The sequence below is a fragment of the Equus caballus genome, chromosome X (genome assembly GCF_041296265.1).
Source record: "Equus caballus isolate H_3958 breed thoroughbred chromosome X, TB-T2T, whole genome shotgun sequence".
Taxonomy (NCBI): Eukaryota; Metazoa; Chordata; class Mammalia; order Perissodactyla; family Equidae; genus Equus; species Equus caballus.
The window spans coordinates 129,199,674-129,218,579 of record NC_091715.1 but is presented as its reverse complement, the minus strand read 5'-3'; the positions used below and the strand labels follow the sequence as shown (position 1 = coordinate 129,218,579).

General features: G+C 47.0%; 1 protein-coding gene and 1 long non-coding RNA gene across 4 annotated transcripts; one reads left to right on the top strand and one right to left on the bottom strand.

The window, feature by feature from the left end:
* Positions 1 to 520: 520 nt before the first annotated feature.
* On the bottom strand, positions 521 to 4,300 carry SMIM10L2A (small integral membrane protein 10 like 2A). 2 transcript variants are annotated; one of them, XM_023633378.2, is made up of 3 exons: positions 3,565 to 4,300; positions 2,485 to 2,648; positions 521 to 1,854 (listed from the first exon to the last, which is right to left on the bottom strand). In XM_023633378.2, exon 1 carries the CDS (start codon positions 4,104 to 4,106, stop codon positions 3,870 to 3,872), a length of 237 nt encoding a protein of 78 aa, XP_023489146.2. In that variant the 5' UTR covers positions 4,107 to 4,300; the 3' UTR covers positions 521 to 1,854; positions 2,485 to 2,648; positions 3,565 to 3,869. The 2 variants fall into 2 exon arrangements, with proteins under 2 accessions (XP_023489146.2, XP_070114537.1); XM_070258436.1 differs by having other exon boundaries at positions 521 to 1,694.
* Positions 1,923 to 17,490, top strand: LOC138921987 (uncharacterized). 2 transcript variants are annotated; one of them, XR_011435056.1, is made up of 4 exons: positions 1,923 to 2,002; positions 15,151 to 15,245; positions 16,160 to 16,272; positions 16,496 to 17,490. It is a non-coding gene; the product is annotated as an uncharacterized lncRNA (long non-coding RNA). The 2 variants fall into 2 exon arrangements; XR_011435055.1 differs by lacking the exon at positions 1,923 to 2,002 and adding an exon at positions 2,644 to 3,192.
* Positions 17,491 to 18,906: the final 1,416 nt, after the last annotated feature.

Sequence of the window (18,906 nt, the reverse complement as noted above, 5' to 3'; positions counted from 1 at the left end):
TTGGGTCTAGAGTGGGGGAAGGGAAGCAGGTTTCTGGTCCTGGTGGTTTATCCTCTCCAAAACTCCGCATCCTCCTAGCCAGCAGGGAGGCAGGGGACTTGCCATCTGCTGCCGCTGGGGGGCCTCCAGGTGACACAAAACCATCTGCAGTCTATTTCACCTCACCTCCCCCAGCCCACCCTCGGGGTTGAACTGAAGTAAGTGCTTTCTAATACCAGGCTCTACAATGAAGACTTAGGTATTAGGTTATTCAAACGAACGTTCTGTCTGGGACAAACTGTCACCTCTCGGGCCAGGCCTATGCTGCTGACTTCTCCTCATGGGGACAGTGGTCCAGGTCAAGTCGGGCCTCCGAGCATCCTCTGAACAGGCCCGACATCCCCGCCACAGCCCGACCCCCCTACAGCCCTCTGAGGGTGCTCCCCTCCGTAGCTCCTGGCCATCAGCAGGGTGACCTCACCACCCGCCCCTCTCTCCTCCAAAGCTACAAGCTACCGCATCACACCAGAAACAGGAGGCCTCCAGTTTTATTGTATTTTATTGAACTCAAGGACTTATTATTTTTTACTTAGACAACAAGATGTGACAACAGCAGGAACAAGACCATTATCTCTGACCAGATTGTGCTGCCAGTACAGAGTTCACACACAGAAAAGGGAAAGTCGTCTTACTCAGGTCGGTCTTTGATTTTCTAGAAGCTCTGCTGCCTGAAAAGCAGGCTGCAAATAAATAAAGTGCACTGAGAGCCCGTCGAGCAGCCAGGGCCCAGGGGAGGAGGGAAGGGGGGAGAGCAGAAGCGTGCTAACTACTCAAGGCCAGACGGTAAGGAAAGCAGGGGCAGGAACTCAGGCTGAGGACCCACCCCCCGCCAACCCCTCTGAGCCCAGCCAGCCAGAGCCAGAGCCATCTGGACTTGCTGCGCCCCTCTGTGTGGGGTGGGGCTCTCTGAGGAGAGGAGGTCTCTGAGCCAGGGCCCCTGAGGCTGTGCCCTGTCTGTGGGGAAGTGGCCTCCTAGGCCCCAGGCAGGTTGAGCTGAGCCGCTTGCCCAGGGAGGGCCAGGCACCCAGTGCGCTCATCCTGCCCCACAGCAGCACCCCACCCCACCACACATGCGCACACACTCGCACTCGCACACACGTTCAGTGAAGAGCTTCCCTCTTGCCATTCTCAGGCCTTCCTCCTCCCCGCCTGGCTGGCTCAGAAAGATGCTGGAGTCACGCAGAGGGTGACACCTGGGCTTGAAAGGGGCACATCTGTGTGTCAGCCCCAAGGAGGCCCCTCGTCCTCCTCTCCTCTCATGCAGCCCCGTGTTGCTCTCATCTCTCAGAGGCTGCCCCGGAGATCGATGGATGGAGTCAGCAGGCTGGCAGGCTCGCAGAAGTGGTCCTGGGTGGACAGAGTTGGGGTGGAGGGGACCACTAGGATGGGGGCTCCCAGGAGACTTGGCACAAGGAAGGAAGCCATCAGGCCCCGTCTGTGCGAAACTGCGGGGGCCACATGGTGGCTCTGGTCCAGCCTCAGTCCCTGGGATGAGAGGCGGAGATCTTCACCCAGGACTCAGGCTCCTGCTGGGCAGCTGAAGAGGGCACATGGTGTGGGAGTGGGCCACTGTCTCTGGGCTTGAACAGGCTGCTGCGGTTTTCAGTCCCAGGGACTCTGATTACATGGGCCTGGAGCAACCAGTGTCAGAGCAGCTGTGGGAGCGGGGTGGGTGGTGAGGGCCAGGGTCTCTCCTGGCGCCCCTCTGGGCTGCCCCTGGCCATCCTGGTATGCCAGTCAGCAGCACACCCAGGGCCTCTAGGACCAATCCAAGCCCATCCAGAGGAGATTCTCCTGTGTGATCCTGGGCTGAGACTGGGGACAGAGAGATGGGGTCATGTCCCATCCCACCCCAGGGTTAGCCCTTCCCCCTCCTGGTTACATCATGTCCCACCCCACCCCTCCACCCAAACTCAGAGGCTTGTGCCACCCAACTGCTGTGGAGCCCTTGGTCAAGCCTGAGGTAGGGGTGGGGATTGGGGAGGCCAGGCTCTGTGGGTGAGGACCTGGGCTCCCTGTGGGGGGCGGGGGGGGGGGGTGCTGGGATTCATCTCTCTTGCGCCATTCTCAGCTCAGACTGTCCTCCTGGTTTTCCCTCTGACCTCTCATACGGCTCCAACGAAAGCTGGTTCCACACCTTCCCCACCCTGGACCTCTCTCCCCCTAGGTCCCCTGGGAGCCTTGTGCTCCCCTCCCACATCCCACTGTGCCAGGTCTTGGAGAAGCCTGGGGGTCAGCTGGGGGAGTGCAGGCCTAAGGGCAGATTCAGCTCCACCACTTCTTATCTGTGTGACAAGGGACAATCCCTATCTCCCACAGAGCCCCAGTTTCCCCAATCCGTAGGGGAGAACAGAACCCCCTCATGGTATTGCTGGGAGATCTCAGGGCCCAGATGACAGGGTCTGTCCTTCCGCATGCCGGAACCTGACCACTGGGCTACCTCACCTTTCAGGGCCTCTGCCTGGAAGGCCCTTCCTCTCCTCCTCCATCAGGCCCTTCCCTCAGCTGCTCCCCAGGCAGCTCTAGGGCCAGGGGCGCCCCTGGGCAGCAATTTGACTCTCTTGACAAGGCCAGAGAAGGGGCGGGTCACCACCTACACACAGCAGTTCCTGAAAGATAGAAAGAGAGGGAGACTTGAGAGTTGCCCGCCACCCCGAGAGGTCCCCGTTTCCCCAACTGTTGATTCCTCTACAAGCCCCTTCTCCCTCTGCTCTCCCCACCCAGCCGGAGAGCTGCCCTCTGCTCAAGGAGATTCCCATTTCCCCAGATCCTCTGGGTACACGGTGGGCTGCTGGAGGCCGTCCAGGGCTGGGGGAGGGCATTCTGTGGCACCGGGAGGGCCCTGGGAGGGCTGGAGGGAGCATGGCTGAGATGGTGGAACAGCAAGACCCTGGGGGAGGGCGAGAGAGGAAGAGTCTTTCCCACTCTTCCCTGTCTGCAAACGCAGGGCTTTGGGGGAGGTCCTCAGAGAGGGCGGAGGGGAGCAACCGGGACAGCAGGAGCAGGCAGAGAGCGGTCCCTGGCCCCAAAGACAGGGCAGGAGGCAGTCTGCAAAGGGCTGTACCAGGAGCTGCAGAGAGCCCCAGGGGCCTGAGGACCCAGAAGCGGACAGACCTGGGGAATGTGTGGCCAAGAATACAACCATCCTTCCAGGTGGTCTACCCCAGGGGGTGGAGGAGAAGGGTGGCAGCATCTTTTCTCCTCTAGGGTCTGCTCCGGGCCCAGGGGGGTGGGGACTGGGCTGTGGACTGGAGGGGACGCCCCGGTCTCTGTCGGTGATGGGCTGACCCTCCAAGATGCAGATGCGAGCTGCCTAGGCTGCCGCCGCCCCTCCCCCCATCTTGCCATCATGACACGGGGATCCAGAGAGCCTGCGTCTGCCCTGCCTTGCCCCTGCTCGGCTCCGCAGCTTTGCGGGTAGGGCTTCCTGGGGTCCCTTCCCCCAAACCCCCAAGGGACTTGGACATCTAGATGTCATGGCAACCGCCTCCCTCCAGCCCGCCAGTCCAACCTCTGGTCACCTACCTTGGTGGTCAGGGCCAGCTGAGTCGAGCTCCTGCTGCAGAATTGCTTCTTTCTGGTCCCCTCCCCCCTCGGCCAATGTGAGGCAACAGGTTGGCTGCACTCAAATAATTTTCTCGAGCCCGACCGAAAGGGCCCGTCTTGGGAGTTTCTGTGCAATCTGTCATCGGCCGCGACGCGTGTGGGCTGGTGACGGCCCAGGCTGGAGCTCGGGTCTGGCGCAGGGGGTCGGTGGCTAGGGGTCGGGGTCTGGCGCAGGGGGTCGGTGGCGGTAGGGGGTCGGGCCGGGCCGCTGTGGCCGCGGGCGCTCACTCGATCCGCACCTGCAGGCGGACGTTGAGCATCACGGAGGCCACGACGTAGAAGTAGGGGAAGTTCATGCGCAGCCGCCAGGCCAGGTCGAAGAAGGTGAGCAGCGTGCGCGTGAGCCCCTTGCAGAAGGCGCCATAGGAGCCTCGGGCCGCCACCGAGCGCGACAGCCGCACCGCCAGGCCCGACAGGGCCGCCGCCGCCGCCGCCGCGGTCAGAGCCACCGACGCCGCCATGGGCCCGGGCCCGGGCAGGCCCCGCCGACCGGCCGGAGCGCGAGCGGGCGGGCAGGTGGACGCGAGGTCTAGAGCGACCCGCCCCGGCCCGCCCTCAGCCTCCAGCTCCCCGGCTGGGCTCGGGCCACAGCCAGCGCCGCAGCCGCCACCCCTCCTCCGCGGCCCAGGGACGGCTCCGCCCCCTCGCCGGCTCCCTAAGCGGAGGCCGCCGGCGGAGCCCCGCCCCCAGCGGAGCCCCGCCCCTTGCCGGGCGCCGCAGAGCCGCCGCCGACACAGCCCCGCCCACGGCCACGCCCACGGCAAGCCCCACCCATGAGGCCGTCCCCTCCCGGGTTCCCGCGAGCGGAGCCCAGGGCCTGAGCGGCTTGGAAGTCGGTGACCCGCAGAGATCGCTCTAGCGGAACGCTCTAGGGCAGAGTGGAGGGCCGGGGGTCTGCACCGCCATGCTGATTCTGTACAGCGCGCTCCGCCGTTCACACCATTCCCCCGCGTCTCCGCAGAAAACCCGGCCAGCCAACCCGTTGTAGCTTTCTCTAATTCGCATTCATTTCTCTGGTAACTCTGTGGAGCGTCAGCAAACCCACACGCGCGTTTTTTCCTTTCTGGTGTGTTTGCTGCTCATGTGTATTTCTTTATTCGTGAATTGCCCCATTGTCCTTCCTTTCACCTGTAGGGGTTGAAACACTTTCCCTCTACTCTCCTAGGTTCAGTACCCCTCTTCGGTCTGTGCAATAAACCCACTACAGGCAGATTAACAGGAGAAAAGGGATACACATTTATTAATTCTTAATGTTACGTGCACAGGAGCATCACAGGGAAAAAACAGTGAACACTCAGAAAGGCAGTGAGATTTGCAAGCTTATATACCGTAATCTTAAAAGGGGAGGAGGAAGGAAGATGTAGGCAATTTCGGGGAGAGAATGATTTTCAGAAAAGATGAACGGGTCCTTAGAAGAGCAGATGGAAGGCGCGGTGATTTGTGCCAGTTTGCCTGGGGTGGTGTGCACTAACAGTCCCCTCTCCTCTAGTAAGAGGCTATCTTCCCCGGCTGGTGAAACTTCCAAGGAAGGGACTTAGGCCGGTCAAGTTCCTTCTGGAGGATCTGTCTTTAGGCAGATAAGGGGATTTCAGAGAAAGCCTCTCCCTGCATTTGCTGTTTTTCAAGTGGCTTCAGCTCAAAATAATCAAAATATCTAAGGTGGCATACTTTGGAGTGGCATGTCCTGAACTCCTTGCTCCCCCCTAGTGATTTCTAAACGCTCTTCATCCATTGTTTGCCCTGCGAGCTGCACAGGAGCTTCTCAGGGTCTCATTTGCTCTGGTTCATAGCCTTTTTCTTGCTCCTGGGCATAAAGGCCTTTTCACTGTTGCATCTAAACTTGTTAGTCTAAGCCAAATCCAACCGAAACTCCATCATGTTTTCAAGACTGTTGAAACGCTCACGCTTCCTCATAGTCATGAGTTTTAAAAGCTGTCTGCAAGAAGTAGATTTACCACGAACTCATCCCAGTTTTCACAGGGAAGACTGGGCTGAGCATTAAGACCCTCTCAAAATGCCTGTTCACTGTCACACCTGAACATCTCTGTGGCTTCTGTATAACTATTTAAGGAACCCAGCAGCTTCATATACACGGATTGAGCAATGGTCATTCCTACATGGTCAAGGAAAAAAGCGAGTTTCAGAGACACTGGATTATTGTGTGGCATCATGATTTTATCAACATAACCATGCGTGGGTATGAATGCATGAAAAAATGCCAGCGCAGATATGTCAAACTACTCCACACTTTACTTCTGGTGAAGGCAGTAGGAAGGAAGACATACTTCTTACTCTCTATGTATATGTATATCTATAAGTATTACTTGTATAATACAATGAAAAAATTAATTATTTGAAAAAGAAGGGGCCACAGAAATAGAGACCTAAACCACATAGGAGCCCTTTGTTCCAGGCTGGATCCAGCCTCATTCATTCCCAGAGCCTTTTTCCTCCACTCATTTCTGAAACTTCTCCTTGTCCTCATCTCATTTATTTTTAACATTTTATTTTGAAATAATTATAGACTCACAGGAAGTTGCGAAAATAGTACAAAAAAGACCTTGTGCCTTTCACCCAGCTTCCCCAATGGTGATATTTTCTATAGATGCAGCATAATATCAAAACCAGGAAATTGAAATTGGAACATTACCATTAACTAGACTACAGGCCTAATTCAGCTGCCAGCATTTTTGTAACCTGCATTAATTTGTGTGTGTGCACATGTATAGCTCTAGCAATTTTATTCCATGTCAGGGTTTGTGTAACCACAACTACAATCAAGCACAAAAATATTTCATCACCACAAAAGAACTCCTTTGGGCTACTTCTTTGTACTCAGTCAGTGACCCTGTACATATTTTGTTGGTTATATCTATTTCATTTTTTTTGGAGTGGCTGTAAGTGTGTTTAATTTTGGTTTCTACATGTTCGTTGTTAGTATACAGAACTGCAATTGATTTTTTAAACTTTTTTATTTTGAGATTTACATGCAGTTGTAAGAAAAAATACAGAGCAACCCCATATACCTTTTACTCAGTTTCCCACAGGCGTAGCATCTTTCAAAACTATAGTAGGAGCTGGCCCCGTGGCCGAGTGGTTAAGTTCGCGCGCTCCGCTGCAGGGTGGCATCCCACATGCCGCAACAAGAAGGACCCACAATGAGGAATATACAACTATGTACCGGGGGGCTTTGGGAAGAAAAAGGAAAAAATAAAAAATAATAAAAAAAAAATTTTTTTAATTTAAAAAAACTATAGTACAGTATTAAAATCAGGATATCGATGCAATCCATCTATCTTGTTCAGATTTCCCCAATTTATTTGATCTTGTGTGTGTGTGTATTAGTTCCATGCAATTTTATCATATGTGTAGGTTCATGCATCCTCTACCACAGTCAAGATACAGAATAGTGGGGCTGGCCCGGTGGTGCAGCGGTTAAGTGCGCACATTCCGCTTCCACGGCCCAGGGTTCGCTGGCCTGGATCCCGGGTGTGGACATGGCACCGCTCGGCACACTATGCTGTGGCAGGCGTCCCACATATAAAGTAGAGAAAGATGGGCACAGATGTTAGCTCAGGGCCAGTCTTCCTCAGCGAAAAGTGGAGGATTGGTAGCAGTTAGCTCAGGGCTAATCTTCCTCAAAAAATAAAATTTTTAAAAAAGATACAGAATAGTTCCATCACCAAAAAGATCCCTCATGTTGCCCCTTTTTGACCACACTCACTTTCATCTGGTTCTCCCTCCTTAATGCCTGGCAACCACTAATCTGTTGTCTGTTTCTATAATTTTGTCTTTTCAAGAATGTTATACAAATGAAATTATATAGTATGGAACCTTTTGGGATTGACATTTTTCACTCAGCATCATTCTCTGGAGAGTCATCCAAGTTGTTGGGAATGTCGAGTGTCAATAGTTTCTTTCTTTTTATTGCTGAGTAGTATGGTATGGTTGGACCATAGTTTTGTAACCATTCACCCGAGAAAGACTTCAGGGTTGTTTCCAGGTTTTGGCTATTAGGCTGTGAATATTTGTTTACAGGTTACTGTGTGAACAAAAATTTCCATTTCTTGGGGGTAAATGCCCAAGAGTGTGATTGCTGTGTCAAAAGGTAAGTGCATGTTTAGTTTTGAAAGACTCTTCCAAATTGTTTTGCAGAGTGGCTGTAACATTTTATGTTCCCATCAGCAATTTATGAATATATCCAATTTTTCTGCATCTTTGTCAGCATTTGGTGTTATTACTATTTTTTATTTTAGCCATTCTGATAGTTGTATCGTGATAGCTCATTGTAATTTTATTTTGTGTTTCCCTAATAGCTAACGATGATGAAAATCTTTTTTTTTTTTTTTGAGGAAGATTAGCCCTGAGCTAACTGCTGCCAATCCTCCTCTTTTCGCCGAGGAAGATTAGCCCTGAGCTCACATCTGTGCCAGTCTTCCTCTATTTTGTATGTGGACACTGCCACAGCATGGCTGATGAGTGGAGTAGGTCTGTGCCCAAGATCCGAACTGGCGAACTGGGCTGCTGAAGCATGTGGAACTTTCACCACTCAGCCATTGGGCTGGCCCCCATCAGGTTCAGTTTTTGACTATATGTCCAATTGCTAGATCACAATTTGTTGAAAAGGTTATCCTTCCTCCACTGAATTTCTTTTTCATCTTTGTCAAAGATCAGTTGAGCATATTTCTATGGGTCTATTTTGCTGTCCTCTGTTCTGTTGCATTGGTCTATGTGTTTATCTTTTCTCCGATACTACAGTGTCTTGATTACTGTAGCTACATCTATAGTATGTGTTCATTTCAGGTAGAGTGAGTCATCCCACTTTATTTTTCGTTTTCAGCATTTCTTTAGCTATTCTAGGACTTGTGTTTGCTCATATAAATTTTAGAATAAGCTTGTCTATGGGTACATTAAGTCTTGCTAGAAATAGTTAAGCTCACAGACCAATTTGAGGGAGAATTGACACCATTTCTATACTTAGTCTTCAAATTCATGAACTCAGTATGTCTATTTATTTATTTATTTAGATCTTTGATTTTTTTTTTTTTTTGAGGAAGATTAGCCCTGAGCTAACTACTGCCAATCCTCCTCTTTTTTTGTTGAGGAAGACTGGCCCTGAGCTAAAATCAATTCCCATCTTCCTCTACTTTATATGTGGGATGCCTACCACAGCATGGCTTTTTGCCAAGCGGTGCCATGTCCGCACCCGGGATCCGAACCGGCAAACCCCGGGCCGCCGAGAAGCAAAATGTGTGAACTTAACAGCTATGCCACCGGGCCAGCCCCGAGATCTTTGATTTCTTTCATCAAAATTTGTATAATTTTCTGTCTTATTCCTGTACATGTTTAATAAATGTATTCTTAAGTATTCATTTTCTTTGAAGCAATTATAAATGATATTGTGTTTTTCATTTCAGTTTGTACATGCTCATTGTTACTACATAGAAATTATGTAGAATTAATTAGGAGTGTATTGTTTATTTTCCACCTTTGGAGATTTTCTTGTTATTTTTCTATTAATTTCTAGTTTGATCCCACTGTAGTCGGAAACCAAACTCTGTATGCTTTCGATTTTTTTTTTTTAAAGATTTTATTTTTTCCTTTTTCTCCCCAAAGCCCCCCGGGTACATAGTTGTGTATTCTTCGTTGTGGGTTCTTCTAGTTGTGGCATGTGGGATGCTGCCTCAGCGTGGTCTGATGAGCAGTGCCATGTCGGCGCCCAGGATTCGAACCAACGAAACACTGGGTCGCCTGCAGCGGAGCGCGCGAACTTAACCACTCGGCCACGGGGCCAGCCCCAGTATGCTTTCGATTTTTAAAAAATTTTTTTTAAAGATTGGCACCTGAGCTAACATCTGTTGCCAATCTTCTTCTTCTTCTTTTTTTTATTCTTCTCCCCAAAGCCCCCAGTACATAGTTGTATATTCTAGTTGTAGGTCCTTCTGTTTGTGCTATGTGGGACATCGCCTCAGCATGGCTTGAAGAGCAGTGCCATGTCCGCACCCAGGATCCGAACTGGCAAAACCTTGGGCTGCCAAAGTGGAGTGTGTGAACTTAACCATTCAGACACGGGGCTGGCCCCCCTTTTAAATATTTTTTAGTTCTGTTTTATTACTTTAAGGAGAGCATTCCTCTGGAGTATTTCCAGAGGAAGACAATGTGGGTGATGAAGGAACTGGTTCCATGTCTTGTGACGAATGATTGAAAAAATGGTTGTAGTTTAGAGAACCAAAACTTATAAAGGAAACATCAGAGCTTCTTCAAATATTTGAAAGTCTACCAGGCTCAAGAGCGATTAAACTTCTACTGTACTATTCCACGGTTTAGAATTTAGGCCAGTTGGCTGAAACTGTCCTTAGCCAACATAAGGAGTAGGCAGCCTTGAGAACCAATGAGGTCCCTGTCATTTCAAGTGTCCTAGTGATGAGAATCAAGGCTGCCCCAGGGAGAGAAGCCCAAGGTGACGTGCCCTACATACCAATCTGGGAAGTATAGGATGCTCTGACTTAATCCGATCTGATTCTTATCTGAAGTTATAGGACCGCCCAATAATCAGACCCTAACTACACTGCTACCATTTTAACAATTTTTTTTAATCTTTCCTTTGTCTTGTAAAGAAATAACTCACCTATCTATGCCTTATAAATTTAGCTCTAACCCTCAACACATTGCAGCTCTTACTGCCCATGGGTCCTGTCCCCATGCTATTCTCTAAATAAGGGAGCACTACTGCCAGACTTTGAGAGTCCAAGAAATCTTTCTTTCAACTCCTTGACTCACCAAGTCCGCATCACTAGCACCACCTGGAAATTAATTATTGGTCAGGAATATTGCTAAATTAAGTTTTCCATGATGGGGCCATTAAACTAGATGGCCTGAAAGATTCTTTACAGTTCCAGGCTCTTGCTTCCATGTTCACTAATATTTGTGTTCATTATAAAACTAAGTAATTTTATTTTGTACTTTATTTTGAAAATATGTTTTTTGTATAAGAAGCATAAAGTTATGCTTTAAAATGAACAAATCTTTAAAATCACATAAAACTCTGAAGTGAGGTTCTTGCAGGCAGTGTAGAGATGGGTGATGTGTTTTAAGCATCTACCCTGACAATTTCTGTCTTTTAATTGTTCTTCATATGCCATTTATATTTAAAGTGGTTATTGACATGTTACAGCTTCAATCTGCCATTATTTGTTTTCTGGTTGTTCATTTTGTTCTCATTCCTATTTCCCTTTTCTTGCCTTCCTGTAGGATATTTGAACATTTTTTAGAAATTCTATTTTGATTTCTCTATAGTGTTTTTGAATATAGCTCTTGGTATAGCTTTTTATCTTACGTATTTTATTTTATAGTTTTATTATTTACTTTATAGTTTTTTAATGCAATATACATGCATACATACCACTGTTTACTGGTATGAGCACTTAAACCAAGTGAAGTGGAGAAAATTTACTCCCATTTAGGTCCCTTTGTCATGGGCTAATTGCTCCGAGGAACTCAAGGCTGGGTTTGGAGCATTGAGCTATTCTTCCAAATTTTTTTTCCCCTTTTGTTATGCTAAGGAATGCAATCACCAACCACCCTCAACCGACCAGGCCTCACCACAAGAGCTATGCCTGTGGCCTTTGCCTTATTTTCAATGCTAAGATCTCTCCAGGAGGAGCTTAGGCCTTCTTACCATAATGTGACCCGCAGTGTGTGGGGAAGCATGTTTTCCAACTGAGCCTGTGCAAGCGAGTACCCACCTCTGTCTTTTGAATATTTATTCCCCATCTGAAATAAAAGTCCCTGCTTCCCTTTGTTCAGGGACGCCATGACTCTGGAAATGATTCCACATGGTCTCTTATTTGCTGCAAATATACTTTACTTTGTGAGACAGCTACTTCCTTCTGGTGGAGAGTCTGACTGAATTCGCCAGGAGGCAAATCCCCTTTGTTTCGTTAACACCTTTACCTTTCTCCCTTTTAAATATAAATAGCCTAAGTATTTCCTCTCTGTACATTGAACCCACAGCAGATGACGTTATAGCTTGTTTTCACTATAAAACCTGATCTTAAAAAATTAATCAGGAGATGGTTATTCTATTATATTTACCCTGACTTTTACTCATCTCATTGGTCTGTCTTCCTTCCTGAAGTCCCATCCTCCTTGTGTTATAACTTCCTTTCTGGTTAGAGAATTTCCTTTAGCCATTCTTTAAGGGTAGGTCTGCTGGCAACTGATTCTCTTAGGTTTCCTTCATCTGAGAAGTCTTTATCTTGCCTTCATTCCTGAAGGATGTATTTGCTGGATATAGAATTGGCGGTTGTCAGTGGACGGAAAAGCAGAGGGCTGACCAGTCCTGCCCAACTGTTTCCACGAGGGGGTTGGAGAAGGAATTGAAGATCAGGTCCCCACTTAGCCCTGTTGAAACTGTGGAGAGGAGTGGGGTGCTTTGACTGGAGGAAGGCGAGGACAGTTAACAAGGTGTCCTGTCCTGTTAGGCCACCTTTTCCCCAGTTCTTTGACTCAGGAGAGCAGGCTTTTCTTTGTTGGAGGTTCTAGGTTGCAGGCTTCTCCAGTGCCCTGGCAGGGATCTGTGGGAGGCCAAAAGAAAGCCCCGGGAACTCACTGCCTTGTCTTTCCTCAAGTCCCAAGGTCCCTAGGCAGTCCTTACTCCCACCTTCCGGAGTTTTCCTGTGTTTGAGGTATAATTAACATACAAGGAAATGCAACCATGTTGAGGATACATATTGATGAGTTCTGTTACATTTATATATCTGTGTAGCTATGACCACAATCAAGATATAGAATATTTCCATCACAACAAAAAGTTCCCTTGTGCCCCTCTCAACCAACTGCTTCCCTCCATATCCTGGAGCAGGCCACTCCTGGTGTGTTTTCTGTCACTGTAGATTTTTCTTTTGTCACTATGGATTTGTTTTTCTAGCTGGTTCACATAAACGGAATCACACAATATGAAATCATTTATGTCTACTCTTTTTTGCTAAGCATTACATTTTTGAGATTTGTCCATGTTTCATGTGAGTATTTAGTTTCTTTTTATTGCTAATGACAAATAAAAATGGCAAGTAATAGGATATATTGGAGTATATGAGGAAGCCATTTTGTGTAAACCTAATTCGGCCTGACCTTTTCTTTCCAAAAGGGCCTGACCGAGGCCGTTGAGCATGCATTGTATATCTGCTTTAGAGATTCCCTATGGCAAGCGCAAAGGCCCTTGAGATAGAGGTGCAACTTCTCTCCCCCTCCCAACGTTGGCATCTCCTTAAAGATTAAGCATCTTTCTTTAGGCTGGAAACGGATTGCAGCGCTCATCTGTGACCGCCCAGCCCGAGGCAACACACCTGCCACCCCGCAGCGTTCACTGAGACAGCAGACCTATCTGCCGTTTCCATCAATCGCTGTGCTGACAGAGCAGCCTCGTGACTATTGTAAAAGGGACATTTCAATCACATGTGAAACATACTCTGTGAGGGTATATAACCACCCTGTATACCCCCACTTCTTTGGAGTGCTCTGTTCCTTTGTGGAAGGACTCTCCCGGGTTATAATCCTCAGATTTAAGCTCAGAATAAACTCACCCAAATTTTCGTTTATAGATTGGTTATGGATTATTTTTGTTGACACTAAGTAGTTTTCAATCGTATGGCTATGTTACAAATTGTTGACTCAGTCACTTGTGGTAGGCAGCTTTTAAGACTGCTCCCAGTGATCCCCCACCACCTGGTATTCACTTCCTTGGGCAGTCCACAGCCTTGAATGTGGGCTGGATTTAGCGACTTCGTTTAATAGCAACACTTGGTAGTGGGAGTCTTTTTCATTGTAGCCATCCTAATGGGTGTGTACGGATATTTCATTGTGGCTTTCTTTTGCGTTTCACTTCTGACTAATGATGCTGAGTATCTTTTCATATGCTTGTTTGCCATGCAATATCTATTTTCTTGTAGTGTTCATTCAAATCTTTCACTACCTTTAAAAAATTTGGTTGTCTATTTATAATTGAATTGTAAGAGGCATTTATATATTTTAAATACCAAGCCTTTGTTGGATACATGTTTTGCAAATATTTTTTCCCAGTCTATGGCTTGCCTTTTAATTTTTGCAGTGTATTTCAAAGACCAGAAGTTTTCAATTTTGATGAAGTTTAATTTATCAATGTTTTCTTTATGGTTCATAGTTTTTGGTCCTGTGTAGGAAATCTGTGCCTATCCCAAAGTTACCAAGGTCTTCTCCTATGCTTTATTTTGGAAATTATCATGGACTAACCACCCTGAGTAACTCAAAGGAGGTTTGGGAAGCATTTGACTGTTTCTCTTTTAGTTATGTTAAGAGATGCAATTACCAATCACCCTGAGCCAGTTCAAACCCGACCACAAAAGCAACACCTGCTCTGATGGGCTGAGAAGTACCTGAGTCACCTTTGCTGCATTTTAATGTTAAGATCTCTGTCCTAGGAGGAGCTTAGGCCTTATTACCATAACATGTAATGTATGTGGAAGCATATTTTCAAACTGCACTGGCGTGAGCAAATACCCACCTCTACATGTGATGAGGAAACCTCCCTTTTGAATATTCATTCCTCATCTGAAATAAAAGGCACCTGTTTTCCTTTGCTCAGGGGCCATGGCTTTGGAAACGATTCCATGGTCTTGTTAGTTGCTGAAGATAAATCTTACTTCGTGTGACAACTATTTCTGGTAAAGGCTTTGATTTTAACTCACCAAGAAGTGGACCCACTTTGGTTCAGTAACAATGTCTTAGAGTTTTACTTTTGCATTTTGATCTGGTACCCATTTCAAAATAATTTTTGGTTTTCCTCTGCCCGGCTGGAGTGGCAGCTGGGTGCTTCTGGCTCACCATGCCAGAAAGTAGGAGAGTGGAGCTACAGGAAGTGTCTGTGCACAGCAAGAGAACATTCCTGCTCCAGCCGAAAAAAAAAATAATTTTTTGTGTATCGCATGAAATAAAAGACAATGTTCATTTCATTTTTTAGACACCTTTATTGAGGTATAACTGACATACAATATATGGAGCATATTTAAAGTGTATAATTTAATAAGCTTTGACATGTATATACCCCCCCTTGAAACCATCAGTGCAATCAAATGAATGCATCCATCACCCTCAAGTCTCCTCATGCCCCTTTGTAATGTCTTCCTCCCATCCTTTCCTGCCTCCCACACCTGAGCAACCACTGATCTACCTTCTGTTATTGTAGATTCATAGAGGAAGGGTCAGTCACCAGGAGCTACAATTGTGGAGGGACATAGCCTCTGCCAGAGACACAATGACAAGTTAGGGTTGTGGTAGGGAGTAAACATCTTGGCCTCTCTCTTCCCATCCTTGGATCACATGAAGTTGCTTACTGTTGGCCAAACCCAACTACCAGCCAGAGGGCAAGGAAGCCCAGGTAAGGCAGTCTGTGAGGGTCAGCCTTCTAGGGCAGACAGCATGTAGAGACAGTCATATGTACAGAGCATGTACAATGGTCATCTTTTGCAGGACCTCTGATGGAAAAATTCCAAGAGTGGTCAGCCTATGGGTTTGCGACTTGAAGAGAGTGGAACCAGAACTAATTGTTAAGACCAGCCAGGCAAGTAAGTGCATCTCTATGTAGTTGGGCAGAGGGCAGCCCCTTTTTCCTGTCCGTTGTGCCACTGTTAAAGATGGTGTTGGGCTGCCCCGGTGGTGCAGTGGTTAAGTGCACATGTTGCGCTTCTCAGCGGCCCAGGGTTTACCGGTTCAGATCCCGGGTATGGACATGGCACTGCTTGGCAAGCCATGCTGTGGTAGGCGTCCCACATATAAAGTGGAGGAAGATGGGCATGGATATTATCTCAGGGCCAGTCTTCCTCAGCAAAAAGAGGAGGATTGGCAGCAGATGTTAGCTCAAGGCTAATCTTCCTCAAAAAAAAAAAAAAAAAAGATGGTGTTGGTGTTGATGTTGAAACCCCTTTTCTGGGTCTCTAGAGACAGGAACTCCAGCAGTGGCAGGGTCACTCCTGGGCACTGCTGACTAGGTCCATGATAGAGACCCTTTTCCTACAACCTGTTCCTGTCATTACACAGTGACATCTCCAGTCCTTATTTGTGTTCCTCTGTCCACTATGGGTACCGCTGTTACAGACAAATTGACTTTAAGAGATGGTTCTCATTTAAAATAAACCTGACTTTGACCTTTTAAGCACTAAAGTTTTGTTTTTCATTGGCTATTTATTTATTTTCATGAGGAGAGTGGCCCTGAGCTAACATCTGTTGCCAATCTTCCTCTTTTTATTTTTCTCCCCAAAGCCCCAGTACATAGTTGTATATCCTAGTTGTAGATCATTCTAGTTCCTCTATGTGGGATGCTGCCACACCATGGCTTGATGAGCGGTGTGTAGGTCCACACGCAGGATCCGAACCAGCGAACCCCGGGCCACTGAAGAAGAGCACACGAAGTTAACTGCTCGGCCACGGGGCCGGCCCCTAAGCACCAAAGTTTTGATCTTTATTTTTATCCTTATTTTAGAAAGCCATGCCATAGCAGGAAGCAGCAGGAGGATGACTGCATGGGATTGTTGAAAAGCGACTGCAAGAACCCAGTGAGTGCAGGTGTGCTGCTCAGGGGCCTTTGTTTTAGAGGTGAGAACATGGGTTGAAATGTTATTTAAAGCCAACTCTATCTATGAAAAAGGGGAAAGATGGGACACGTGGACCAAGTGGGGAGCAGGGAGTGGTGGTCTGCCAGTCTCTCCTGCAGTGGTGGAGTAGGCATGTGGAGGCATAGGCCAGCAATCTAAGTAATAGATACAATACTCCTCCACATCGTTACCTTTGATAAATTGTCCATTTTCTTGCTTTGTAGACGTTGCTGGGACCACAAACCATGTCTCATTCACAATAAATCTCCAGTATCTGAGTCTGAAAGATCTTTGGCTCATTCTCACTAAATCTCATCTTCAAGCCTGAGTTTCCTCAGCCATCAAATGGGAATCAGACTTTGCTATCAGGGATGTTATGAGGATCAAGTGTGTATATCTTTGTAAAGTGCCCAGCACACAGAGGTACTCAAGGCATTAGTATCCCATATCCTTAATCCATATTTTGGAGCAGAACATTTTGGTGCTTAGATTAGCATTTCCTCCTACCTGACTGTCTTCCCATCCCTTGTCCCCATCCCAACCCCCTAAGCTCTTCAGACTTTATCATCATTTCCTTTAATTGTTTGTTTCCTTTCCTAAGGCCAGCAAGTTTCCTCAGAGATTACATGAGCTTCTCGTTGGAAGCCAGCCTTCTGTAATCTTGCTGTGAAGCATGAGGTGGCTCAGGACCCCGGGCTTTTCCTTGCTTTGAGATGGGTTCTGCTCCGGTCAGTTAGACACCTTATGTGTGTGGAGGTCTATATGGCTCAGCAACCAGGGCCTATCTGGACTTTCTAGGATGAGTACACTGTGCAGAACAGAGAGTGCCTATTAACTGGTAGTGCCAGAAAAGTTTCTGCTCTTTCCTTGCCTATATAAAGTCAGTTCTTTTCCAGGCAGTGATTAACTCATTGAGGATCAGGTGAAGACTTGACAATTTGAGCAGAGGGATTGTTAAATATAAATATGAACTATTAGAAAATGTTCTCAAAGAGACTTTTCACCCTTATTCTTAGTAGACATCTCTGGTTAGTGTATTCTTCTATATGCATAGGTTTTATTCACAAGGTGGTGTCGTGCACCTGATACCAGGTAAAGCTCCATAATTTGTAGGGCCCCAGTGTGAAATGAAAATGAGGGATCTCTTCCTCAAAAACTAAGAATTTCAAGATACCAATAGCAAAGAATTAAACCAAGCATGGGGCTCTGAATTCACAGGTTGTATACCCATGAGGCCAGCTGTTCCCCACACCGAAGGTCCAACACCCTAAATTTCTATTTGATTAGAAACTGAACAGCCTGCCTCACTTTTGTAGAGCATGTTGACATTTCAAAGACTTTTGATTTATTACTATAATTTGTTAAATTATGTAAAAGCCTAGGAAGGTGGAGATCATTGTTATTTTCCAGGTGTGAAAAGCTGAGGCCTCATATATTTTGAAAAAGCTTAACCCCAGACCACTTATGAGCCATGGCAGCCAAGCTCTTCCACCATGAGAACTTCCAATGAGGGCTTTGATAGTGACCAAGGGCCAGCCACTCACTACCTAGATTTATATTTGGCTCTTGACCAAAGTGTTGCTTATTTGCTAGACCAAGAAAGTTGTGAAGTAAAATACATCTGTGAAACCTCTTTTACCTTAGAAACCCAGTCATCTTGGGTGTCTTTATTGTAGTAGGTTGGGGGAAGTCCTCAATGAATTGTTTGGTTTAATGAGCAGTCCCACTGAGAATTGGTATTGAAAAAGAGGTCACAAGGCAGAGGACTCCAAGAAGGGTGACTCTAATTGGTGGCAATCTCCAGAATTGGAAAACCACCCCTTCCCCCCGGGAAAGGGAAGGTGACTCCTCTCGGAATTGACAGTAGCGTATGGCTCCTTGGATCATTTGCAAGGAGTTGACTCCTAGGCCAGCCTTTGTCCTTTTACTCATGTGCCTTCTGTTCAGTGAACGGTTCCTCATTGGTGAGAATGTTAATTTGCTATAAATTATTGAGGCGATGTATTCCACATCAAACAAATTATTGGATTAAGTGTGTTTTTCTTTTCCTTGTTATTATCCTTATCAGAAAGAGAATGATTTATCATTGAAACTTTAAGGGAAGGCCATAGACTCAAACTCTATGGATTATCTATGTAGGAGACAATTTTGCTAATACTTGATGAAAAGGCACAACATACAAAAAAGCTAGATGTGCTCAATTTTTATTCTTTTGGAAATGATGTTTCAAATTATAGATGTAATAAATTCTTTGTAGAAGGTCTAGAGACGTCTACACCCAAAATCCAAAATCCATCCACCTGGAATTACACCCACAGTTAGAATTTTAGTGTATTTCTAGTTGGACTTTCCTCATTCCCTAGCTAGACTGGGCAGAAGGTCTAGGTGTCTCTGCTGTACTGTTGCATAAAGTGGCTCAGAATAGCCTAGTAACTGAGAGATTTCCAAAGAGTAGACCTGTGAGCCTCTGCTACAGCGCTCCTCCCAGAGTCAGACCTTGCTTGGATCCTTCTCCCTTTGATGACACAATGATTGATGTTTGGGCGAGGATTCCACTAGACGAGACAGGTAAGAGATGCCAGCTGGAAGCATGGTGGGAAAGGAGCAGAAAGAGAAGCAGGACTATTCACCGTAC

Coding starts and splice junctions, on each gene's coding strand:
- SMIM10L2A (XM_023633378.2), bottom strand. CDS start 4,106: ATGGCGGCGTCGGTGGCTCTGACCGCGGCGGCGGCGGCGGCGGCCCTG.